Consider the following 18,791-nt stretch of genomic DNA (forward strand, 5'->3'; position numbering starts at 1 on the left):
ACACCAGTGCCGGGTTATGGGGTGCCCCAATAACAGATCCCACACCAGTGCCGGGTTATGGGGTGCCCCAATAACAGCTCCCACACCAGTGCCCGGTTATGGGGTGCCCCAATAACGGATCCCACACCAGTGCCGGGTTATGGGGTGCCCCCATAACGGATCCCACACCAGTGCCGGGTTATGGGGTGCCCCCATAACGGATCCCACACCAGTGCCGGGTTATGGGGTGCCCCCATAACGGATCCCACACCAGTGCCGGGTTATGGGGTGCCCCCATAACGGATCCCACACCAGTGCCGGGTTATGGGGTGCCCCAATAACAGATCCCACACCAGTGCCCGGTTATGGGGTGCCCCAATAACAGATCCCACACCAGTGCCGGGTTATGGGGTGCCCCAATAACAGATCCCACACCAGTGCCCGGTTAGGGGGTGCCCCAATACCGCCCCCAGACCGCGTGTCCCAGTAACCAACCCCAATTCCCCGCTCCAAACCCATTCTCCTCTCCATGGGCGCCCCCCCCTCCCCCCTCACCCCAAACCCCAGGGCGGGGGCGCCCAACTCCGGTGCGGGGGTCACCCCATCCCTCCCGCGGGCCCGGGGGGTCCCTGTCCCCTCGGGGGGTGACACTCACCCAGAGCCAGGTGCCGCAGGTGCCCGAGCAGGAGGCAGAGGGGCAGGGGGCTCATGGTGCGCATGGTGCCCGCGGAGGGGGCTCAGCGGGGCCCCCGCGCCGGGGGGCGGGCGGGCATCGCTGGGCACGGGGAGGGGGCTCGGCCCGGTCCGGGAGGGGGCTCGGTTCGGTCCGGGAGGGGGCTCGGCTCGGTCCGAGAGTGGACGGCGCTCGGCTCGGTTCGGTCCGGGGAGGGGGCTCGGCCCTGTCCGGCGCTGCCCCCCGGTGCCGCAGCTCCGCCGCCGCCGCCGCTGCCGCCCTTAAGCCGATTTGGAGCAGCCGGAGCCGAGCGGGGCTGAGCGGCCGCCCCCGGCCCCCCCCGGGCTGAGCCCGCCCCCGGCCCGGCCCCCGGGAGGGGCTGAGGGGGGCGGGATGGAGCGGGGGGCGGGGAGGAGAGAGGGGGGAGGGATTGGGGGGGGAAGGAGCGGGGGGGGAATCACGGAGGGATGCGGGGGGATGGATCCGGGGGGGGCGTGGATTGAGGGGGGATCCAGGGGGGATGGATTGAGGGGGGATGCAGGGATGGATTTTGGGGGAGGAGGGGGATCCAGGGATGGATTTTGGGGGGGATCCAGGGATGGATTTTGGGGGGGTTGCAGGGATGGATTTTGGGGGGGATCCAGGGATGGATTTTGGGGGAGGAGGGGGATCCAGGGATGGATTTTGGGGGGGATCCAGGGATGGATTTTGGGGAGGATGCAGGGATGGATTTTGGGGGAGTGGGGGGGGGCACTGGGAGCTGAGGGGGTGGAAGGAGCAGGGGAAGGGCAGAGGGGTGACAGGAATGGGGACACGGGGGTGAGGGGGGAACATGGATGCAGGAGGGGCTGGGATGTGGGATTGGGATGTGGGGTCCAGGATTGGGATGTGGGATTGGGATGTGGGATGCAGGGTTGGGATGTGGGATGCAGGGTTGGGATGTGGGATTGGGATGTGGGGTCCAGGATTGGGATGTGGGATTGGGATGTGGGATGCAGGGTTGGGATGTGGGATGCAGGGTTGGGATATGGGATGCAGGAGGGGTTGGGATGCAGGGTTGGGATATGGGATTGGGATGTGGGATTGGGATGCGGGATGCAGGGTTGGGATGTGGGATGCAGGGTTGGGATGCAGGGTTGGGATGTGCGATTCAGGATTGGGATGTGGGATGCAGGATTGGGATGTGGGATTGGGATGCGGGATGCAGGGTTGGGATGTGGGATGCAGGGTTGGGATGCAGGGTTGGGATGTGGGATGCAGGGTTGGGATGTGGGATGCAGGGTTGGGATGCAGGGTTGGGATGTGGGATTGGGATGCGGGATGCAGGGTTGGGATGTGGGATGCAGGGTTGGGATGTGGGATGCAGGATTGGGATGCAGGGTTGGGATATGGGATTGGGATGTGGGATTGGGATGTGGGATGCAGGGTTGGGATGTGGGATGCAGGGTTGGGATATGGGATGCAGGATTGGGATGCAGGGTTGGGATGTGCGATTCAGGATTGGGATGTGGGATGCAGGGTTGGGATGTGGGATTGGGATGTGGGATGCAGGAGGGGTTGGGATGTGGGATGCAGGGTTGGGATGTGGGATTCAGGATTGGGATGTGGGATCGGGATGTGGGATCCAGGATTGGGATGTGGGATGCAGGAGGGATTGGGATGTAGGGTTGGGATGCAGGGCTGGGATATGGGATGCAGGATCCAGGATCCAGGAGCAGGGACCCACAGGGATGTGGGATACAGGGCAGGTTGGGATACAGGATTTTCCCACAGGATTGGAGGCAGGGGGAGAAGGAAAGGAAAACCCAGGAATTCCAGCAATTCATGGATTTAACTGGATGGGGTTTGCATGGATCCAGCAGAGCCTGGTTCCTGTCAGGGAGGATTTTTGGGAATCAAATCCCACCAGTTTGGATCAGACTGGTGTTACCAGGCTGGAATTCCGGCTGTTCCCCATCCCCCCGAAAGCCAATTCCATGGAAAACCCCCCAAAATCCCACCCCAGGATCCTTTTTTGTTCGGGGAAAAAACACCAGGACAAAGTTTTGGAGTCACCCATCCCTCAGTGCCCGGAAATCCGGGACAAAACCAACCCAAACCCCGGTGTCCCACTCCAGCTCCTCCATTTCCCCCCTCACGAGGAGTTTTCCATGAAAAACCGAAACACCAGGAGTCAAAAATTCCCAAATCCATCGTTGCAGGATGACCCAATCCAGGACTTTTTCCCAGCCCAAAGTCTGGCTCTTCCCATCTATTTTTCCATGGGAAAACCGTAACCTCCACATTCCCAAAATTCAGCTTTCCCAGCATTCCCGCTTTCCTTAGCCGAGGGCTTTTTCCATGGTTGAAAGCTCCCATTGGATGGGAGTGACCCCTGGATGAGGCAAGGGAGGATTTTAGGGAAGTTGGGAATTCTTTCCCAAAGATTTCGCGGCTCCGATGCCTCCTTGGAAAACAAAACGAAACCAGGATTTCAAAAATTCCCACATTTCCACTCCTTCCCAATGGGAATTTCAGCCCTGGCTGCACAACCTCTGCCCGGAGCCACGATCCAGTGGGAGAAAGATAAACGGGAATAACTCGGAACGCTGCGAGCCGGATTTGTGATCCGAAGGCAAAGCTTCCTTGGCAGCCTCCAGATTCCGCGGGCAAATCCCGGGAGCAGCTCCCGGCCCATCAGGCGGCTCCCGGGACATCGAGGAGACAGGGAGCGACGGAAATGGGGGGATCCGTGTCCGGCTCGCTCCGATTTCTCCCGGCTTTTAATTCCCTGTGAATCCAATGGCTGGTGAGAGCTCCCTTGGAATGCCCCAGGGAATTCCCGGCCTCGGGAAGGGCGGGAATGATGTTCCTGCCTCATCCGGGCGCATCCACCGGGGCGATTATTCCCAATGTTTTCATAAAGAAGGATTTTCCCGCTGCCCCTTGCAAAGCCGGATCCCTTCCCTCCCTAAAAAAACCAATCCCTGTTTTCGGATGGAGCTGGCGCCCTCCCGTCCTTCCCAGATTCCCGAGGGATTGATCCGGCCTGGAAAACCAGGTGCAAACCTGATTCCTGCAGTCCTTTGGGAGCACCGGAATCCAGGGCAGCGCATTCCGGGTGAGTCTCCTCCACCCGCCCTCGGCCATGGGAATTTGGGCCAAAAAAAGGCTCCCGAAGGGAGAATTTCCCAGTTTGGTTCTTTTTTCCCGACCTTTCCAGAACAAATCCAGGTGCTAAATCCCAAATTAGAGAAGAAAACCCTGAATTCAGGGAAGAAGTCCCGAATTTTGGGAGAAAGTCCCAAATTCAGGGAGAAAGCCCCAGATTTAGGGAGGAAATCCTGAACTGTGGGGAGAAAGTCCCAAATTTTGGGAGGAAATCCTGAATTTTGGGGAGAAAGTCCCAAATTTTGGGAGGAAATCCCAGCTTCAGGGAGAAAGCCCCAAACTGGAGGAGAAAGTCCCAAACTGGGTAAGAAAATCCCAAATTTAAGGAGAAAATCCCGGATTTAGGGGGTAAAATCCCAAATTTAGGGAGAAAATCCCAAATTTTGGGGGTAAAGTCCCAGATTTATGGAGAAAGTCCCAAACTGGGTAAGAAAATCCCAAATTTAAGGAGAAAATCCCAAATTGGAGGTGGAAATCCCAAATTTAGGGAGAAAGTCCCAGATTTAGGGAGAAATACCCGAATTTGGGGGGTTAAATCCCAAATTTAGGGAGGAAATCCCGAATTTTCGGGAGAAAGTCCCAAATTTAAGGAGAAAGTGCCAAATTTGGAATAACTGGGAATTTATTCTGGAGCATCGCCCTGGGAAATGAATCCCGGGGTGGGGGAAGTTTGGATGGAGCATCTCCTCGGATAAATTCCAGGGATTTTTGAGCAGGGCAATCCCTCCTGGAATGGGGTCTGGGAACCAAAGAAATGGGAGGATTGGGATGGAAAATCCACCGGTGACCAAAAACCGGGAAAGGCAGCAGGAAAATCCAAGAGTGGGAGCGAGGAAAGGGCAGGAATATCCCCGTACTCCCGGAGCTGAGCTCCAGCTTCCAGAAAAATCCCAGGAGCTGGGAAAAACTGGGGAATTGGGAGGGGAAAGAAGGGAAAACTCGAGGCTCGAAATGAATTTGGAATTTTAACGGGAATTTCCTTGGAATTGAGGGGGTGAAGGATGGAGTCGGAGCCAGGTCGGAGCTGCCCGTGAATTCCCACGGGATTTTTTGGGATCGAGGCGGTTCTCTGGTGGCTTTGGCATGGAGAAGCCTGGAAAAAAAGTGGGAAAAGGGGGGAAGAATTCCCTATTCCAAAGAACGTGAGGGATGAGGAGGAGTCAGAGCTGAGCCTCAAAATTCCTGCCCGGATGAGAGAAGTGGATTTGGGATTTCCACGGGATTTGGGATTTCAACACCGATTTGGGGACTCAGGAATAATCCCGATTTATCCTGCAGGGATCCAGGAGGTCGGATGGGAACAGGGGGTTGGTTTTTTGGGAAGAAGGGTTGGAAGCGCTGCTTTGGGAATGTTTAGGGATAAAATGGGATCGGTGCCTGGGTGTGGAATTTTTGGGATGGACGGGAAGGATGGGGAATCCCAAGCCTGGTTCTGCAGCGCTGGCACTAAAAATTCCCAAAAATTCCCCAAAATTCCCAAAAATTCCCAGAAAATCAAAAAAATTCCACAAAATTCCCAAAAACTCCATAATCTCCTCATTTCATGCTCAGGGCCACTTCCACAGGGGAAATTTCCAGTGCAAATCCCGAAAAAACCTGACTGAGGCTCGGGACAATGGGAAAAACCCCTTGGAGCATTTGCCGGCCCCAAATCCACCCCATGGAATCCTCTCCCATCCAGACGGACACAGGGAAAACCCCTTGGAAAAGCGGGGACGGCTCCGCACTGCTCCAGAGCTGCTCCCCCCAAAAAAGTGGGATTTTAGGATATTTCGGGCATTTCGTGGGAGCATCCCTGGCTTTGCACCGGTTCCTCCTTCCTGCCGCTTGTTTTTCCTGGTTTTTCATGGAATCTTCTCCCTCTGCAGGTGACGCCAGGTCCCCGAGCCCAGCCCCTGCTGCCCTCTCATCCCGGAGATCTCCGGGATTTTTTTCCGGATGTCCATCCCGATCCTTCACTTCCCAAGGCCTGTCAGGTCCTCTTTGTGTCCAGCGCCTCGCTCCGCCCACGCTGGAGCTTCCAGGAGCCTGATCCCGGATTTTTCCTGGATATTTCCATAGGTAACAGGACAACGCATCCATTTTTCCATGGGAAAATCACTCCTAAAAGGGTTTTCCTTGGGAATTCAGGGGGTTCCTGCCCTGAGCGCTGGAACATTCCCAAACTGGGAATGCCGCTGGCAGTGGGAGCTTTTCCAGCTCCACCTCCGTCCCTTCCCGACCTCTGCTCCTGCCCTAAACCTTGGGAAGAGCCAAGGCTGGGAAGGATAGATGGGATTGGACAGGTGCCTGGAGCCACCGGGAATGCGGCAGGAGCGGATCCGGTGGGATTCCTGCGCCTGGCACCGGGATGAGCGGCTTTTCCGCACGTTTCCCGCCCCAAAGGCTCGGGAGCAAACACAGCCGGGGCTGCTCAAACAGCGACGCCGCCGGACGGATCCCGGGCTATTGACACTCCTGGAAAAACAATCCCACCTTCCCAGCTGGCACCTCCCGGCACGGCTCATCCCCGATTCCCAAATTCTGCTCCGTCCCACATTCCCGGCTTGGGAATTTCCCATTGAGGAATTCCTCCCAAATCCACAGCCCGGAGGGATCAATCCACTTCCTTTGAGAATTCCAGAGCCTGGAGGGATCAATCCGCTTCCTTTGGGAATTCCAGAGCCTGGAGGGATTGTTCTGCTTCCTTTGGGAATTCCAGAGCCCAGAGGGATCAATCCACTTCCTTTGGGAATTCTGGAGCCTGGGGGGGCTGATCCGCTTCCTTTGGGAATTCCAGAGCCTGGAGGGATTGTTCCGCTTCCTTTGGGAATTCCAGAGCCTGGAGAGGCCAATCCGCTTCCTTTGGGAATTCCAGAACCCGGAGGGATCAATCCGCTTCCTTTGGGAATTCCAGAGCCCGGAGGAATTGATCCACTTCCTTTGGGAATTCCAGGGCCTGGAGGGGCCGAACCGCTTCCTTTGGGAATTCCAGAGCCTGGAGGGATAAATCCGCTTCCTTTGGGAATTCCAGAGCCTGGAGAGGCCAATCTGCTTCCTTTGGGAATTCCAGGGCCTGGAGGGATTGTTCCGCTTCCTTTGGGAATTCCAGGGCCTGGAGGATTGATCCGCTTCCTTTGGGAATTCCACAGCCCAGAGGGATCCGTGGGTTTGAGGCTCATTCCCAAAGTTGTCAATGGGATTTTCCTGTCTGGTGGGATTTTCCCATCCTGGAGTATCGTTATTCCTTGGAATAAAAAAGGTGGATTATGGAAGCGCTGCCAGCAGCCCGAGCTACTGCAGCAGGAGAGCTAAAAATCCTTGGATTTGACCCAAATTGGAGACATTTCGGTCAATTCCCGGCCATCCGTGGAAGGAAAAGGAGCTCAGGATGGGGCTGGGAGCAGCGCCTCAGTGGGTGAATATTCCCAGAGAGAATTCCCAGGAAGGAAAAGCTCCAAGGCCTCAAAATGGGGATTTGGGACGCCTGAGCAGGCCAGAGCCAAATTCCAGGTTTTGAGCAGGAGGAGGGAAAAGGGGATAAATCCCACTGCCCCTCAGCCCCGAGGATCCTTCCCGGGATTTGCCAGGGAAAATGGGGATAAAGGATTTTGGAGGAGACGTCGGTTCAGCGCTGCTCCTCGGGAATTTGGGAATCGCTGTCAAATCCTGCCCTGATCCTCCCATCCCAGGGCCTTCCCGTGATCCCAGCTTCCCATCTTTCCATCTTTCCACCTTCCCATCACTGCGGGAGCAGCCGGAGCAGGAGCTGGGATGTGAAACATCCGTGCGGCAACGTCGGAATTCCCGCGGGATGAATCCCGCTCCCATCTCCAGGAGAATCCGGGCACCTCCTGCTTCATTAAGTCCGTAGAAAGCAGCGTTTGGATCCCAGCACGGAATCCTTGGAGCTGGAAAATCCCACGTGGAGTTTCCCATTCCGTCTGCTCCGGCTCCCGGCAGCTCCAGGGTGAGGAAAAGTGGGAATAAGGCAGGAAAAACAAGATCCTGATTCCCGCGTGTTTTCCCGTCCGTATTTTCCCCCTCTTCCCATCCCTGCTCCACCTCCCGGCGCTGGGAGCGGGATGAGCTGGGGATTGCGGATCCCGGGAAAGGAATTTAATAAATATGGAAATGGCTGCTCCTCGGGCAGGAGAGGGATGGGAAGAGGCTGGAATGAGGGATTGAATCCATCCGAACACCTGGAGAAGAGCTGGAGGAAGCGGGGCTGGAAAAAACAGGCGGGAAAAGGGATCCGAGGGCGACAGGGAAGATTTTCTTGGAAAACGGATCCAAACCACTGCACACGGGAAGGGAAAACACCTAAATTGGGAAAACAGATCCCAAATCCAGAAAATAAATCCCAAATCCAGAAAATGGATCCCAGATCCACAAAATAGATCCCAAAATACATCTCGGACTCAGACAATATATCCCAAATCCATAAAGTAGATCCCAGATCCAGAAAATAGACCCTAAATCCACAAAGATCTATCCGAAATCCAGAAAATAAATTCCAGGTCCAGAAAATATCTCCCAAATCCAGAAAGTGGATCCCAAATCCAGAAAGTGGACCCTAGATCAGCAAAATAGATCCCAAATCCAGAAAAGATATCCCGGATTCAGAAAATAGATCCCAAATCCACAAAATAGATCGCAAATCAAAAAAATAGATCCGAAATCCATAAAATATATCCCAAATTCAGAAAATGGAACCCAGATCTGCAAAATAGATCCCAGATCCAGAAAAGACATCCCAAATCCACAAAATATCTCCTAAATCCAGAAAATAGATCCCAAATCCACAAAATATCTCGTAAATCCACAAAATAGATCCCAAATCCTCAAAATAGATCGTGAATCAAAAAAATCGATCCGAGATCCATAAAACACATCCTAGATCCAGAAAATGGAACCCAGATCCGCAAAATAGATCCGAGATCCAGAAAAGACATCCCAAATCCACAAAATATCTCCTAAATCCACGAAATAGATCCCAAATCCACAAAATGCGGTCACATTCCAATCTTTTCTCCAGTGAAGTTTCCCCCAGGGATTTTTCCAGCCTCCCGATTCCTCATCTTTCCCCCATCCCACATTTCTCAGGTCCGGAATTCCCCTCCTCCAGGCTCTGCTGCTGGAGAAATAAATCCAGCCTTGGCGGGGGCCCTTCGGAGAGGAATTTTTCCAGGACAGGCAGCTTTGGGAATGTTTCCCCCAAAGGAATAAATCCTGGTTTTCCCCCCGGAGAATTCCTTGGTGTTTTAGCAGGAGTGCACCGGAGCTTTTCCCAATTTTCCAGCCCCAAAAGCTCCCCAATCCAAGGAAAATCGGCATCCCTATAAAAGGTCGGAATAGGATCCGTGGGGATGGGAACACAGCCCTGGAATGGGAGCGATGTGGGAGAAGCCCCATTTTGCAGCCCGCAGGGTTCAGATCCTAAAAATCCTTGGAAAAGAGCCAGAATTCCCAAGGAATGTCGGGAATGGGACAGGAGGGGTTGGGGCAGCACAGCTCAAGCCGTGGCCTTGGCAGCCAAAATTTAGGAATGGGAAAGGATGGAATTGACCTTAAAGGATGTGGAAGAGCAGCCGGATCCAGAGGAAAATCGGGAACTTTTTTTTTCCCAGAGTAAAAAGTGGGAAAAAAGTGATTTTCCATAAAATTTGTTCCAAAATCCATGAATTTAGTCAATAACGACTTTGGAGCTTCTGATCCTCTCCCAGCCTTGGAAAAACGGGAGCTGGAGCTCCAGGTTTTTCCTGCTTTTGAGCAAATCCAACAGGAATAAATCAAAGCCAGGAGTGGGAAGGAGAAGGAAGAAGGGAAAGATCCCGACCCGGCTCCCCCTGGGATGAATCCAAGAGAGTTGGGACCCCCTGGCTTTGATGGAACCGACATCCAAGAGAAAATCCTGCTTTTCCAGAGGTTTTGGAACCTTTCAGAGGAGGCTTTGCCCTCCTGGAGCTCGGAGTCTCTCGGAATTCCGGGCACATCCGCGGCCTTTCCTGGCACACCACCGTTCCCTCCAGCCTCGGGCTGGATCGGGAGATATTCCAAGGAGGAAAAGGACCTGGAGGAATTGGCAGGAAAGGGATTTTTAGCCAGGATTTTCCTTTTGTTTCCCAGATTTCGGAGCTCTTGGGAGATCCGCGAAGACATCCCCTCTCCCAGGGGACATTGGAACAGGACGAGGAGTCACCAGCAGGAATATCTATCCCGGGATGTTCCCGCTCCTTCAAAGCAAAACCTTCTCCCAGGAGCTTTTCCAGCTCCAAAAGCCGGAGAGGGAAACATTCCAGGTGGGAGAGGCGGGGATGAAGGACGGAGCGAAAAGCGGGAGACGAGCGGCGGAATTCGAATGAAAATTCCTGGATATCAAAGGGAAGTAAAACCCCAGCAAATCCCAAATCCTCCGGCGTTTGCTTGGAATGCTGCCAGGAGAAGGAGCTTGGGAAAAGGCCACGGAAGGAGCTGCCCCCTCCACATTCCGGCGCCGTTCCCGAGGCCTCGGAGCTCATCGTTCCCGATCCGGCTCTGTGGCTGTGCTGGCAGCGGGAGGCGAGGAACTGGAATTAAATCGGGATGTGGAAGAGTTCCTGCTCCGTGTCCACGAAGGAGGAATCGGTGGGAATTGCCAGGCTGGGAATGTCAGGGATGGGGGAAGGCGGCTGTTTTTAGGGCAGGGCGGTAATTACAGGGAAATCCAACATTTTCCAGCTCAAAATCCAGCTGGGAGCACCTTCTCCTCGTTAGGAATCCAACCGGCACCTTTTTCCCACAGAAATCCTGGGAATTTCAGGAATGGCCCAAACTCCACCTGCAAATCCCAACCAGAGACTTGGGAAAGGGTGGAAAATCCACGGAATACCTGGGAATGACCTTGGAGACGTTGGCAGACAAAAAATCACCTGGAAAACAGGGTTGGGTCAGAATTCCCAGCCCTCTGGAGTAGCTCAAATCCATCCAGGAGCAAGGGATGCGGTGAGCTGGATGAGAAGCTTTTCCGGCAGCCAACATTCCAAAGAATTCCTGGAATGAGCCACCCCCACCCCGCCCCGGCAAATCCCATGGGTGACTCCAGGAAGTCGGTCCAGATCCGGCCACTCCACGTCCCGAGGGATCACCTTTCCCAAGGCACAGAGATGGGAAGGAGCTGAGGAGATCCCGGATCTCCCAGGATTCGATCCCGGGAAAGAGCCGGGAGCTCCGAAAGGCTGGAAAAGAGGAGAGGAAGAGGCAGAAGGAGCCGGTTTTAGGTGGAAAATCGGCTGGAATGTCCGGCCTTGGAGCTTCACCGCAGGACAGGACTCGCCTCGGATCCGTTCCAGGAGGAATTTCTCCATCCTGGGAATGTTCGGCTGGTGGGAAGCTCCGGAATCGTTATCTCCCCCACGATTTAATTAAAGTCTGGCATTAATGACACAATGACCACTAATTAATTTAATTAATTTAATTCATTTAATTCATTTAATTCTTTTAATTCATTTAATTCTTTTAATTCATTCTCACTCCGCAGGAGATCTGGGAGGGTTCGGGGATTTTGGGGGTTTTAGTTGGGAAGCGAAATGGAAATTCCAGCCTGGGAAGCGCGGGGGGGGGTTGGGAAAAAATGGGATTTGGGAATGCGTGGGGAGCATCCAGCTGTGCCCAGGCAGGACGGGGAACTGGGAATACCAGCCGGAAACTGGGAATGTTTACTGGGAACTGGGAATGTTGGCTGGGAAATGGGAATACCAGCTGGGAACTGGGAATGTTTACTGGGAACTGGGAAGGTTGGCTGGGAAATGGGAATGTTGCCTGGGAAGTGGGAATCTTGGCTGGGAACCGGGAATATTGGCTGGGAACTGGGAATTTTGGCTTGGAACTGGGAATGTTGGCTGGGAACTGGGAATTTTGGCTGGGAATTGGGAATATTTACTGGGAATTGGGAATCTAGGCTGGGAACTGGGAATCTAGGCCAGGAAATGGGAATGTTGGCTGGGAACTGGGAATATTGCCTGGGAACTGGGAATAGTGGCTGGGAATTGGGAATATTTATTGGGAATTGGGAATGTTGGCTGGGAATTGGGAATATTTACTGGGAACTGGGAATCTAGGCTGGGAATTGGGAATATTGGCTGGGAATTGGGAATTTTTACTGGGAACTGGGAATCTTGGCTGGGAGCTGGGAATATTGGCTGGGAATTGGGAATTTTGGCTTGGAACTGGGAATGTTGGCTGGGAATTGAGAATTTTGGCTGGGAATTGGGAATCTTGGCTGGGAATTCGGAATGTTAGCTGGGAAGTGGGAATATTTATTGGGAATTGAGAATGTTGGCTGGGAACTGGGAATACTGGCTGGGATCCATAAATATTGGCTGGGAAGTGGGAATTTTGACTCGGAACCAGGAATATTGGCTGGGAACTGGGAATATTGGCTGGGAATTGGGAATATTGGCTGGGAATTGGGAATACTGGCTGGGATCCATAAATATTGGCTGGGAAGTGGGAATTTTGACTCGGAACCAGGAATATTGGCTGGGAACTGGGAATGTTGGCTGGGAACTGGGTTGGAAGGGACCTCAAAAATCCATCCCGGGTTGCTCCAACCCAGCCTTGGACACTTCCAGGGATGGGGCAGCCCCAGATTCCTGGAGAAGCTGTGCCAGAGCCTTCCCATCCATGTTATTCCCACACCATCCCGGAGATCTGGAGGGACCACGGCAGCGAGCAGGAATTTCGGGATGAAGCGGAACCGTGGGATCCGAACAATTCCGGCCGCTCCAAGTGGCGGCACAAAATCCAGGGGCAGAGTTTGCCGATGGAAGATGAAACTCCTTGGAATGACACTAAAAGCCGCCTTTTCTCCCAAAATAACTTCCCGCGCCTCAGCCAAGCTCCGAGCTGGCACTTTTTTGGGAAAAATCCCCTTTTTTATCTCAATCCGGCTCTTTCAAGCAGAATTATTCCCTGTTGGAGCCTCTGTCACTCCAAACGCTCCACGGGGATTTCAGCTCCGCGCTTTCACCTCGTCAGCAGAGCAGGGATTTGGGAATTCTGCTTTCTCCTCCCTCCCCCTTTCCCAGCTTTTGGCTGCTGGGAGATTTCCCGGCTTTCAGCCTCAGTTTCCCGGGAATTTGGAGATAACGAGGCTCAAATTGCTTTGATCTCTTTAATTCCGGCACCCCCGGCTCTGCTGCTCCTCTTAAATCCCTGGTGGGGGAATTAAACAGGGAATATTCTCATCCCAGGCTGTGAAGTTCTCCAGGGGTCTGGAGAAGTTTCGAAGCTTCGAGAGAATCCCTGGAATTTTTGGGTCCGTTATTTATGGATTCCACCCCCCCGGGATATCCAAATAAATCTCGACATTCCAAAGGGTTTCCTGTGGGAGATCTCCAGCAGATCCCGTCTTCCTGCAAGGGAACCCCACTTCGGGAAGCTGGGAATGGGGATTTTCTGGAGATGGCAGAAACGCCCGGCAATTCCGGCTGCTCCAAACGTGGGATTGCGATCCCAGGATCCCTGACATCCCAAAAAGTGCAGGTTCATCCCAGCTGATGGATGAGGGGTCCTCGCACTCCCTGCGGATTCCTCGGATTGGCATCTCTGGAGAGGTCGGGCTGCTTTGAAAGCTTCAAGTATTCATGGAATATCCCAGAATTTGGGGGATTGGGGGAAAATCCTGGAGGATGCTTTTCCTGGCGGCACGACCTTGACTGGGAATGTTGCAAAGACATCCCGGAGCATTTGCATCCATGATTTTCCTCCTCCTCCTCCTCCTCCTCAGCCATCTGCTGTCCTGGAAGGGCTCCTGCTCCTCCGGGAGAAGTTTTCCAAGGCTGGAAGCAGCGGGAAAAGCTGGGATGGGAGCAGGAAAATCCCCGGGAGGGATTGGGAAGGAAGGGATGGAGCCGAGGCAATGGCCTTTTCCTCAGGGATTGTCCCAAGCTTGGACATGAAGGAAAGAGAAAGGAAAAAGGAGGAGAAAAAGGAGGGAAAAGGAGGGAAAAAAGGAGGGAAAGGGGGAGGGAAAATGGAGGAAGAAAAGGAAGGAAAAACAGGAAAAAAAGAGGGAAAAGGAGAAAAAAAGGATGAAGAAAAGGAGGAAGAACAGGGAAAAGGGAGGAGGAAAATAGCAGGAGGAAAAAAGGAGGGAAAAAAGGAGGAGAAAAAAGTTGGAAAACAAGGGGGAAAGGAAGGAAAATAAGGAAGGGGAAAAGGAGGGGAAAATGAGGAAAAGAGGAGGAAAAAAGGAGGACAAAACAGGAAAAAAAGGAGAAAAAACAGAGAAAAGGGAGAAAAAAGAGGGAAAAGGAGGAGATAAAAAGGAGGAGGAAAAAGGAGGAAGAAAAGAAGGAAAAAATGAGGAAAAAAAGGAGATAAAAATGAAGGAGAAAAGGAGGGGGGAAAAAGGAGGAAAAAAGGTGGAAAATAAGGGGGAAAGGAGGGGGAAAGGAGGAAAAAAGGAGAAAAAGGAGGAAGAAAAAATGAGGAGGAAAAAATGAGGAGAAGAGGAGGGAAAAAGGGGGGGGGAAGGAGGAAAAAATGAGGATAAAGCAGGAAAAAATGAGGGAAAATGGGAAAAATGAAGAAAAACAGGAAAAAGGGAGGTAAAAAGGAGGAAAAAAGAGGGACAAGGAGGAGGAAAAAAGAGGGACAAGGAGGAGGAAAAAGGAGGAAGAAAAAGGAGGAAGAAGAGAAGGAAAAGGGAGGAAAAAGGAGGAAGAAGAGAAGGAAAAAGGGAGGAAAAAAGGAGGAAAAAAAGGAGAAAAAAAGGAGAAAAAGGGAGAAAAAAAGAGGGAAAAGGGAGAAAAAGAAAGAAGGAGAAAAGGAGGCATAAAAGGAGGAAAAAAGGCCCCAAATGGATTTTTTCAAAGGGAAAAGAAGAGCAAAATGCTTCCCAGGAAAAGCCTCCTTCTCCAGAGGCCATTGGAGCAATTATTTTGGGAAGAGGGATGTGGCTGGAGAAAAGATTGGGATCCTTTGTGGATCTTTAAACATTCCCAAGAAAATCATGAATAAAGCACAGAGGGAGGGCCGGGAAAAATTCCCGTGAAAGCTTTGGATCTGATTCATGGGATCAGAGCCCGAAGGAGCGATTAATTGGGAATTCCTCCAGCAGCCAAGGGAAAGAAAGGAGTCGGAAAACTCACTGGGGAGAGGGCGCCGGCTCTGCCAGGAAAATCCCAATATCCAGCAGAAATTCCTCCTTTTCTCCCTCCAGTGCTGCCCCAAAAGCAAATTTCTCACCTGGCCCGGCCGAACCGTTCCATAAAATCCAAGATCGTGGAAAAATTTGGGCTGGAAAGGAGCTCTAAATCCAATTTAATCCAACCCTGCAACGATCGGGAATGGCTCCAGCGGGATCGGGATGTTTGGAGCCCCATCCAGCCTGGCCCTGGGTGATTCCAGGGATGGAGCAGCTTCCGCCTCTCCGGGTGAACTCTGCCGGTGTTTTCCCACCCAATTCCCAGCGGAATGATCATTCCTGTTGGAATAACGGCAATAATCGCATCCAATTCCATATTTCCCCCGGAAATAATCGGGAGAACCTTCTGTGGGAGCTGGGAATTCACCTGGACTGGAATTCTGTGGAGTTTGGGGGGAATTTGGGGCGATGCCGGAGGCCGGAGCCTCAGCCAAAAGTGAGGGATCACTGCACATCCCAGGGGGTTTTTCCCAGCTCTGGGAAGCTCCATAAAACATTGAAAAACTAAGGAATACATTAAAATAACGAGGAAAAAATCCCAACAGCCGTGGCCAATGGAGCTTCCCGAGGGTTGGAAGCGGAGCCATCCCAAATCCATCCCAAATCCACCCCTTTGGAGGCCTCCGGCGTTTTCCTTCTCCTCTGGAGCTTTGGGAACTCAGGGAAAGGGACCTCGGGGGTGGCTGAGCCAATCCCTCGTGCTCTGAGTCACTCCCAGCCGGATTTAGCTGCTCTCCCACGCGCATTCCCGGTGTCCCGGCCCACCTGGATTTGTCCCACTCCCGCTGAGTCAGGAGCGCTCCCTTTGCACCCCCCCTCCCCGATCCCACACAGTGAATTCCAGGGCATCGGGAACAGCCCGGATTGGGGGGGGCCATTCGCTGGAAAAGTGGGGTTCCATGGATGTTCCCAGTCCCCTCTGGCCGCTCCCAAAGGCGCATCCCAGGCGGAGGAATCCGGTGGCATTTTCCCACCTTTTCCCACCAGCCTAACTCGGAGCTTCCCTTTCCTCACTTCATCATTCCCTTTCCCCACTTCATCATTCCCTTTCCCATTCCAGCTGCATTCCCAGCCCATTCCCAGCTCCCTGTGGGTGAAATGCCTTCATCCCAGTTAAATCCAGCTTGCACCAGGATCCCAAAAACCCGGGAACCCAGAGGTTTTTCCTCTGTATCGCTCCCAGTTTCTGCACCTCCACTCACCCTGGAAAGAATTCCATACAAAATTTGGGATGCCCGGCTCTTCCTGCTCCTTCCTCGGCTTCCTTTCTCAGAATCCCTGAGGTGACACCAGCACAACGTCAAAGTTCGGCCCTGCAAAATCCCAAAAAGCCCCAAATTCCCAGGAACACCGATCCCATCGTCCTCCCAGCACAACTTCACTGCTTTCCTCCTTCAAATCCCAAAAAATGCCCAATTCCCACCAAAAGCTCTCCTCTCCTGCTTTCCCAGCACTTTTAACCCCATCCCTTCCTTCAGCTTGGCAGGGAACAGATCCAGCGGGATCATCCCACACTGGCAAAACCAACCTGACCCCAAAACAGGCCCGGAATCGGCAGAAATTCCCCCAAAACCCCGGCTCGCCGCATTCCAGCTGCTCCCTGCATTCCCGGGATCTTCCCACTCCCACAGAGATTCCCTGGCACCAGTGGGTGCTGCTGCTCCCACCTTCTCCTCAAGAACTCGGGAATGATGTCATCCCACAAAACAGAGCGGGATTTTCCCAGCCCCCATAGGATCCCTAGAAATAAAACCCAAAAAAGGTGGAAAATATTCCCAGTGCGAGGTGGTGACGGACAAATCCAACCCCGGCTCCAATTCCCGGGGGAAGAGCGGGAGGCTCCTCCCTCGGCTGGAAGGATCCTGCTGGGATTTCATGGCCCTGGATCGGGAAAGGAACAGCTCCCAAAATTCTGGGGGAGCTGCTGCTCTGCTTCCCCAGGTGAGGAGCTTTTCCCACCCCTCTGGATCCAAAAAGGGTCTTCCTGATCCCAAAAATCCGTGAAAATCCAATTTTCTTGCTGCCGGTGCCTACAAAGCCACGTTTCTCCTGGGAAAAGGGAGCTCAAGAAAAAAGGGGGGAAAGGGAAAAAAGGGGGAAAAGGGAAAAAAGGGGAAAAAGGGAAAAAAAGGGAAAAAGGGAGGAAAAAGGGAAAAAAGTGGAAAAGGGGGAAAAAAGGGAAAAGGGGGGGAAAAGGGGGAAAAAAGGAAAAAAGGGGAAAAAAGGGAAAAAAAGGGATTAAAAGGGAAAAAAGGGGAAAAAAGGGGAAGAAAGGGAAAAAAGGGAAAAAAGGGGGGAAAAAGGAAAAAAAGGGGATAAAAGGGAAAAAAAGGGAAAAAAGGGAAAAAATGGGAAAAAAAGGGAAAAAAAGGGAAAAAAGGGGAAGAAAGGGAAAAAAAGGGAAAAAAGGGGAAGAAAGGGAAAAAATGGGGAAAAGGGGGGAAAAAAAGGGAAAAAAGGGGGAAAAAGGAAAAAAAGGGGGAAAAAAGGGGAAGAAAAGGGGATAAAGGGGAAAAAAGGGGAAAAAAGGGGATAAAAAGGGAAGAAAAAGGGGGAAGAAAGGGAAAAAAGGGGAAAAAGGGGGGAAAAAAGGGAAAAAAGGGGGGAAGAAGGAAAAAAGGGGAAAAAAGGGGGATAAAAAGGGGAGAAAAAAAGGGGGAGAAGAAAGGGAAAAAAGGAAAAAAAAAGAGGGGGAAAGGGAAAAAAAGGGGAGAAAGGGGAGAAAAGGGGAAAAAGGGGGATAAAAAGGGGAAAAAAGAAAAAAAGGGGAAAAAGGGGGATAAAAAGGGGGGAAAGGGAAAAAAAGGGGGGAAAAGGGAAAAAAAGGGAAAAAAGGAGGGAAAGGGGGAAAAAGGGATAAACCCTGAGAATAAAAAGGGAAAAATCTCCATCCACAGCCCCGGCTGAAGAGGCAACGGAAATTTCCTGGGGAAGGAGGCGACTCAAGGCTGGAAAACCCAAGGAAAGGGGGGGAAATGCTTCGGTTTCCCCCAGAATGCCACAGAGGAGGAGAAAAACCGGGAAAAAAAACCCCTCTGGAAATTTTCCAGCCTTTATTCCCACCAAAGTGGGATGGGGAAGGGTTGGGAGAAGCCGACTTGGATCCGAGTTGGCTCCCAAATTCCACAGGAAGGGCCTGAGCAGGCAGCAAAGCCCCGGGTCCAGGGATTTGTCTTTCCCCGAGGTCATTGCAGAGAAGAAAACGGGATTTCCGTGGGATTTCACCAGGAAATCACTCGGATGTGGCACGAACTCGACTTCCCGGGAATTTCTCCCTCTCCGGGGTGATCAGGTGAGCTCCCATAATAACTCCTCGAATCCGGTCGTTTCTTCCAGCTCTTTTCCACCTTCTCCATCCTCAAAATAGGCTGGAACGCCGAAACCAGGACTTGGGAATTAAAACACGGATTGAATTCCGACTCCAGGATTATCCCGATCCCACGCCTTTGCCACCCTCCACAATTCCATAAATCATCCATAATTCCCTCAGATCTTGGCACGGATTCCGATGGGACCGCGAGCCTGGATTGACATGGTCATAACTCATCCGTAATTCCCTGAAATCTTGGGATGGGATTCCACGTCGCCTCCAGGCACCTGTCCATCACTCTGACAGGTGATTGACAGCTCGGGATAACGGAACGAGCAGGATCCATCCATAAGGTGGGGATGGAATGGGAACGTGAAGGATTTAAGCCACAAAAACCTGGAAATGGCTCATTCTGGGCATTCCCTTCCCAAAAAACAGCCGGATTTTGGCCATGGACCGAGGGATCATTTTCTCCTTGGGAACACAAAACCCTGGGAGCTGCTCCTCTG

General features: G+C 52.7%; 1 protein-coding gene and 1 long non-coding RNA gene across 2 annotated transcripts in view; one reads left to right on the forward strand and one right to left on the reverse strand.

Moving 5' to 3' along the window:
* The window catches only part of IGSF21 (immunoglobin superfamily member 21), a 51,970-nt gene extending 50,977 nt beyond the window's left edge, over positions 1–993 (reverse strand). The window contains exon 1 of the mRNA XM_032097685.1: positions 635–993. Coding sequence (XP_031953576.1) covers positions 635–698 — 64 coding nt within the window. The 5' untranslated portion in view covers positions 699–993. The remainder of the gene's footprint in view (positions 1–634) is intronic.
* A 1,321-nt stretch (positions 994–2,314) lies between these two features.
* LOC116438688 lies at positions 2,315–11,190 on the forward strand. The gene is made up of 3 exons (XR_004237882.1): positions 2,315–3,752; positions 5,671–5,863; positions 9,911–11,190. It is a non-coding gene; the product is annotated as an uncharacterized LOC116438688 (long non-coding RNA).
* The last annotated feature ends 7,601 nt before the right edge of the window (positions 11,191–18,791 follow it).

The sequence above is a fragment of the Corvus moneduloides genome, unplaced genomic scaffold (genome assembly GCF_009650955.1).
Source record: "Corvus moneduloides isolate bCorMon1 unplaced genomic scaffold, bCorMon1.pri scaffold_102_arrow_ctg1, whole genome shotgun sequence".
In the NCBI taxonomy this organism is placed as follows: Eukaryota; Metazoa; Chordata; class Aves; order Passeriformes; family Corvidae; genus Corvus; species Corvus moneduloides.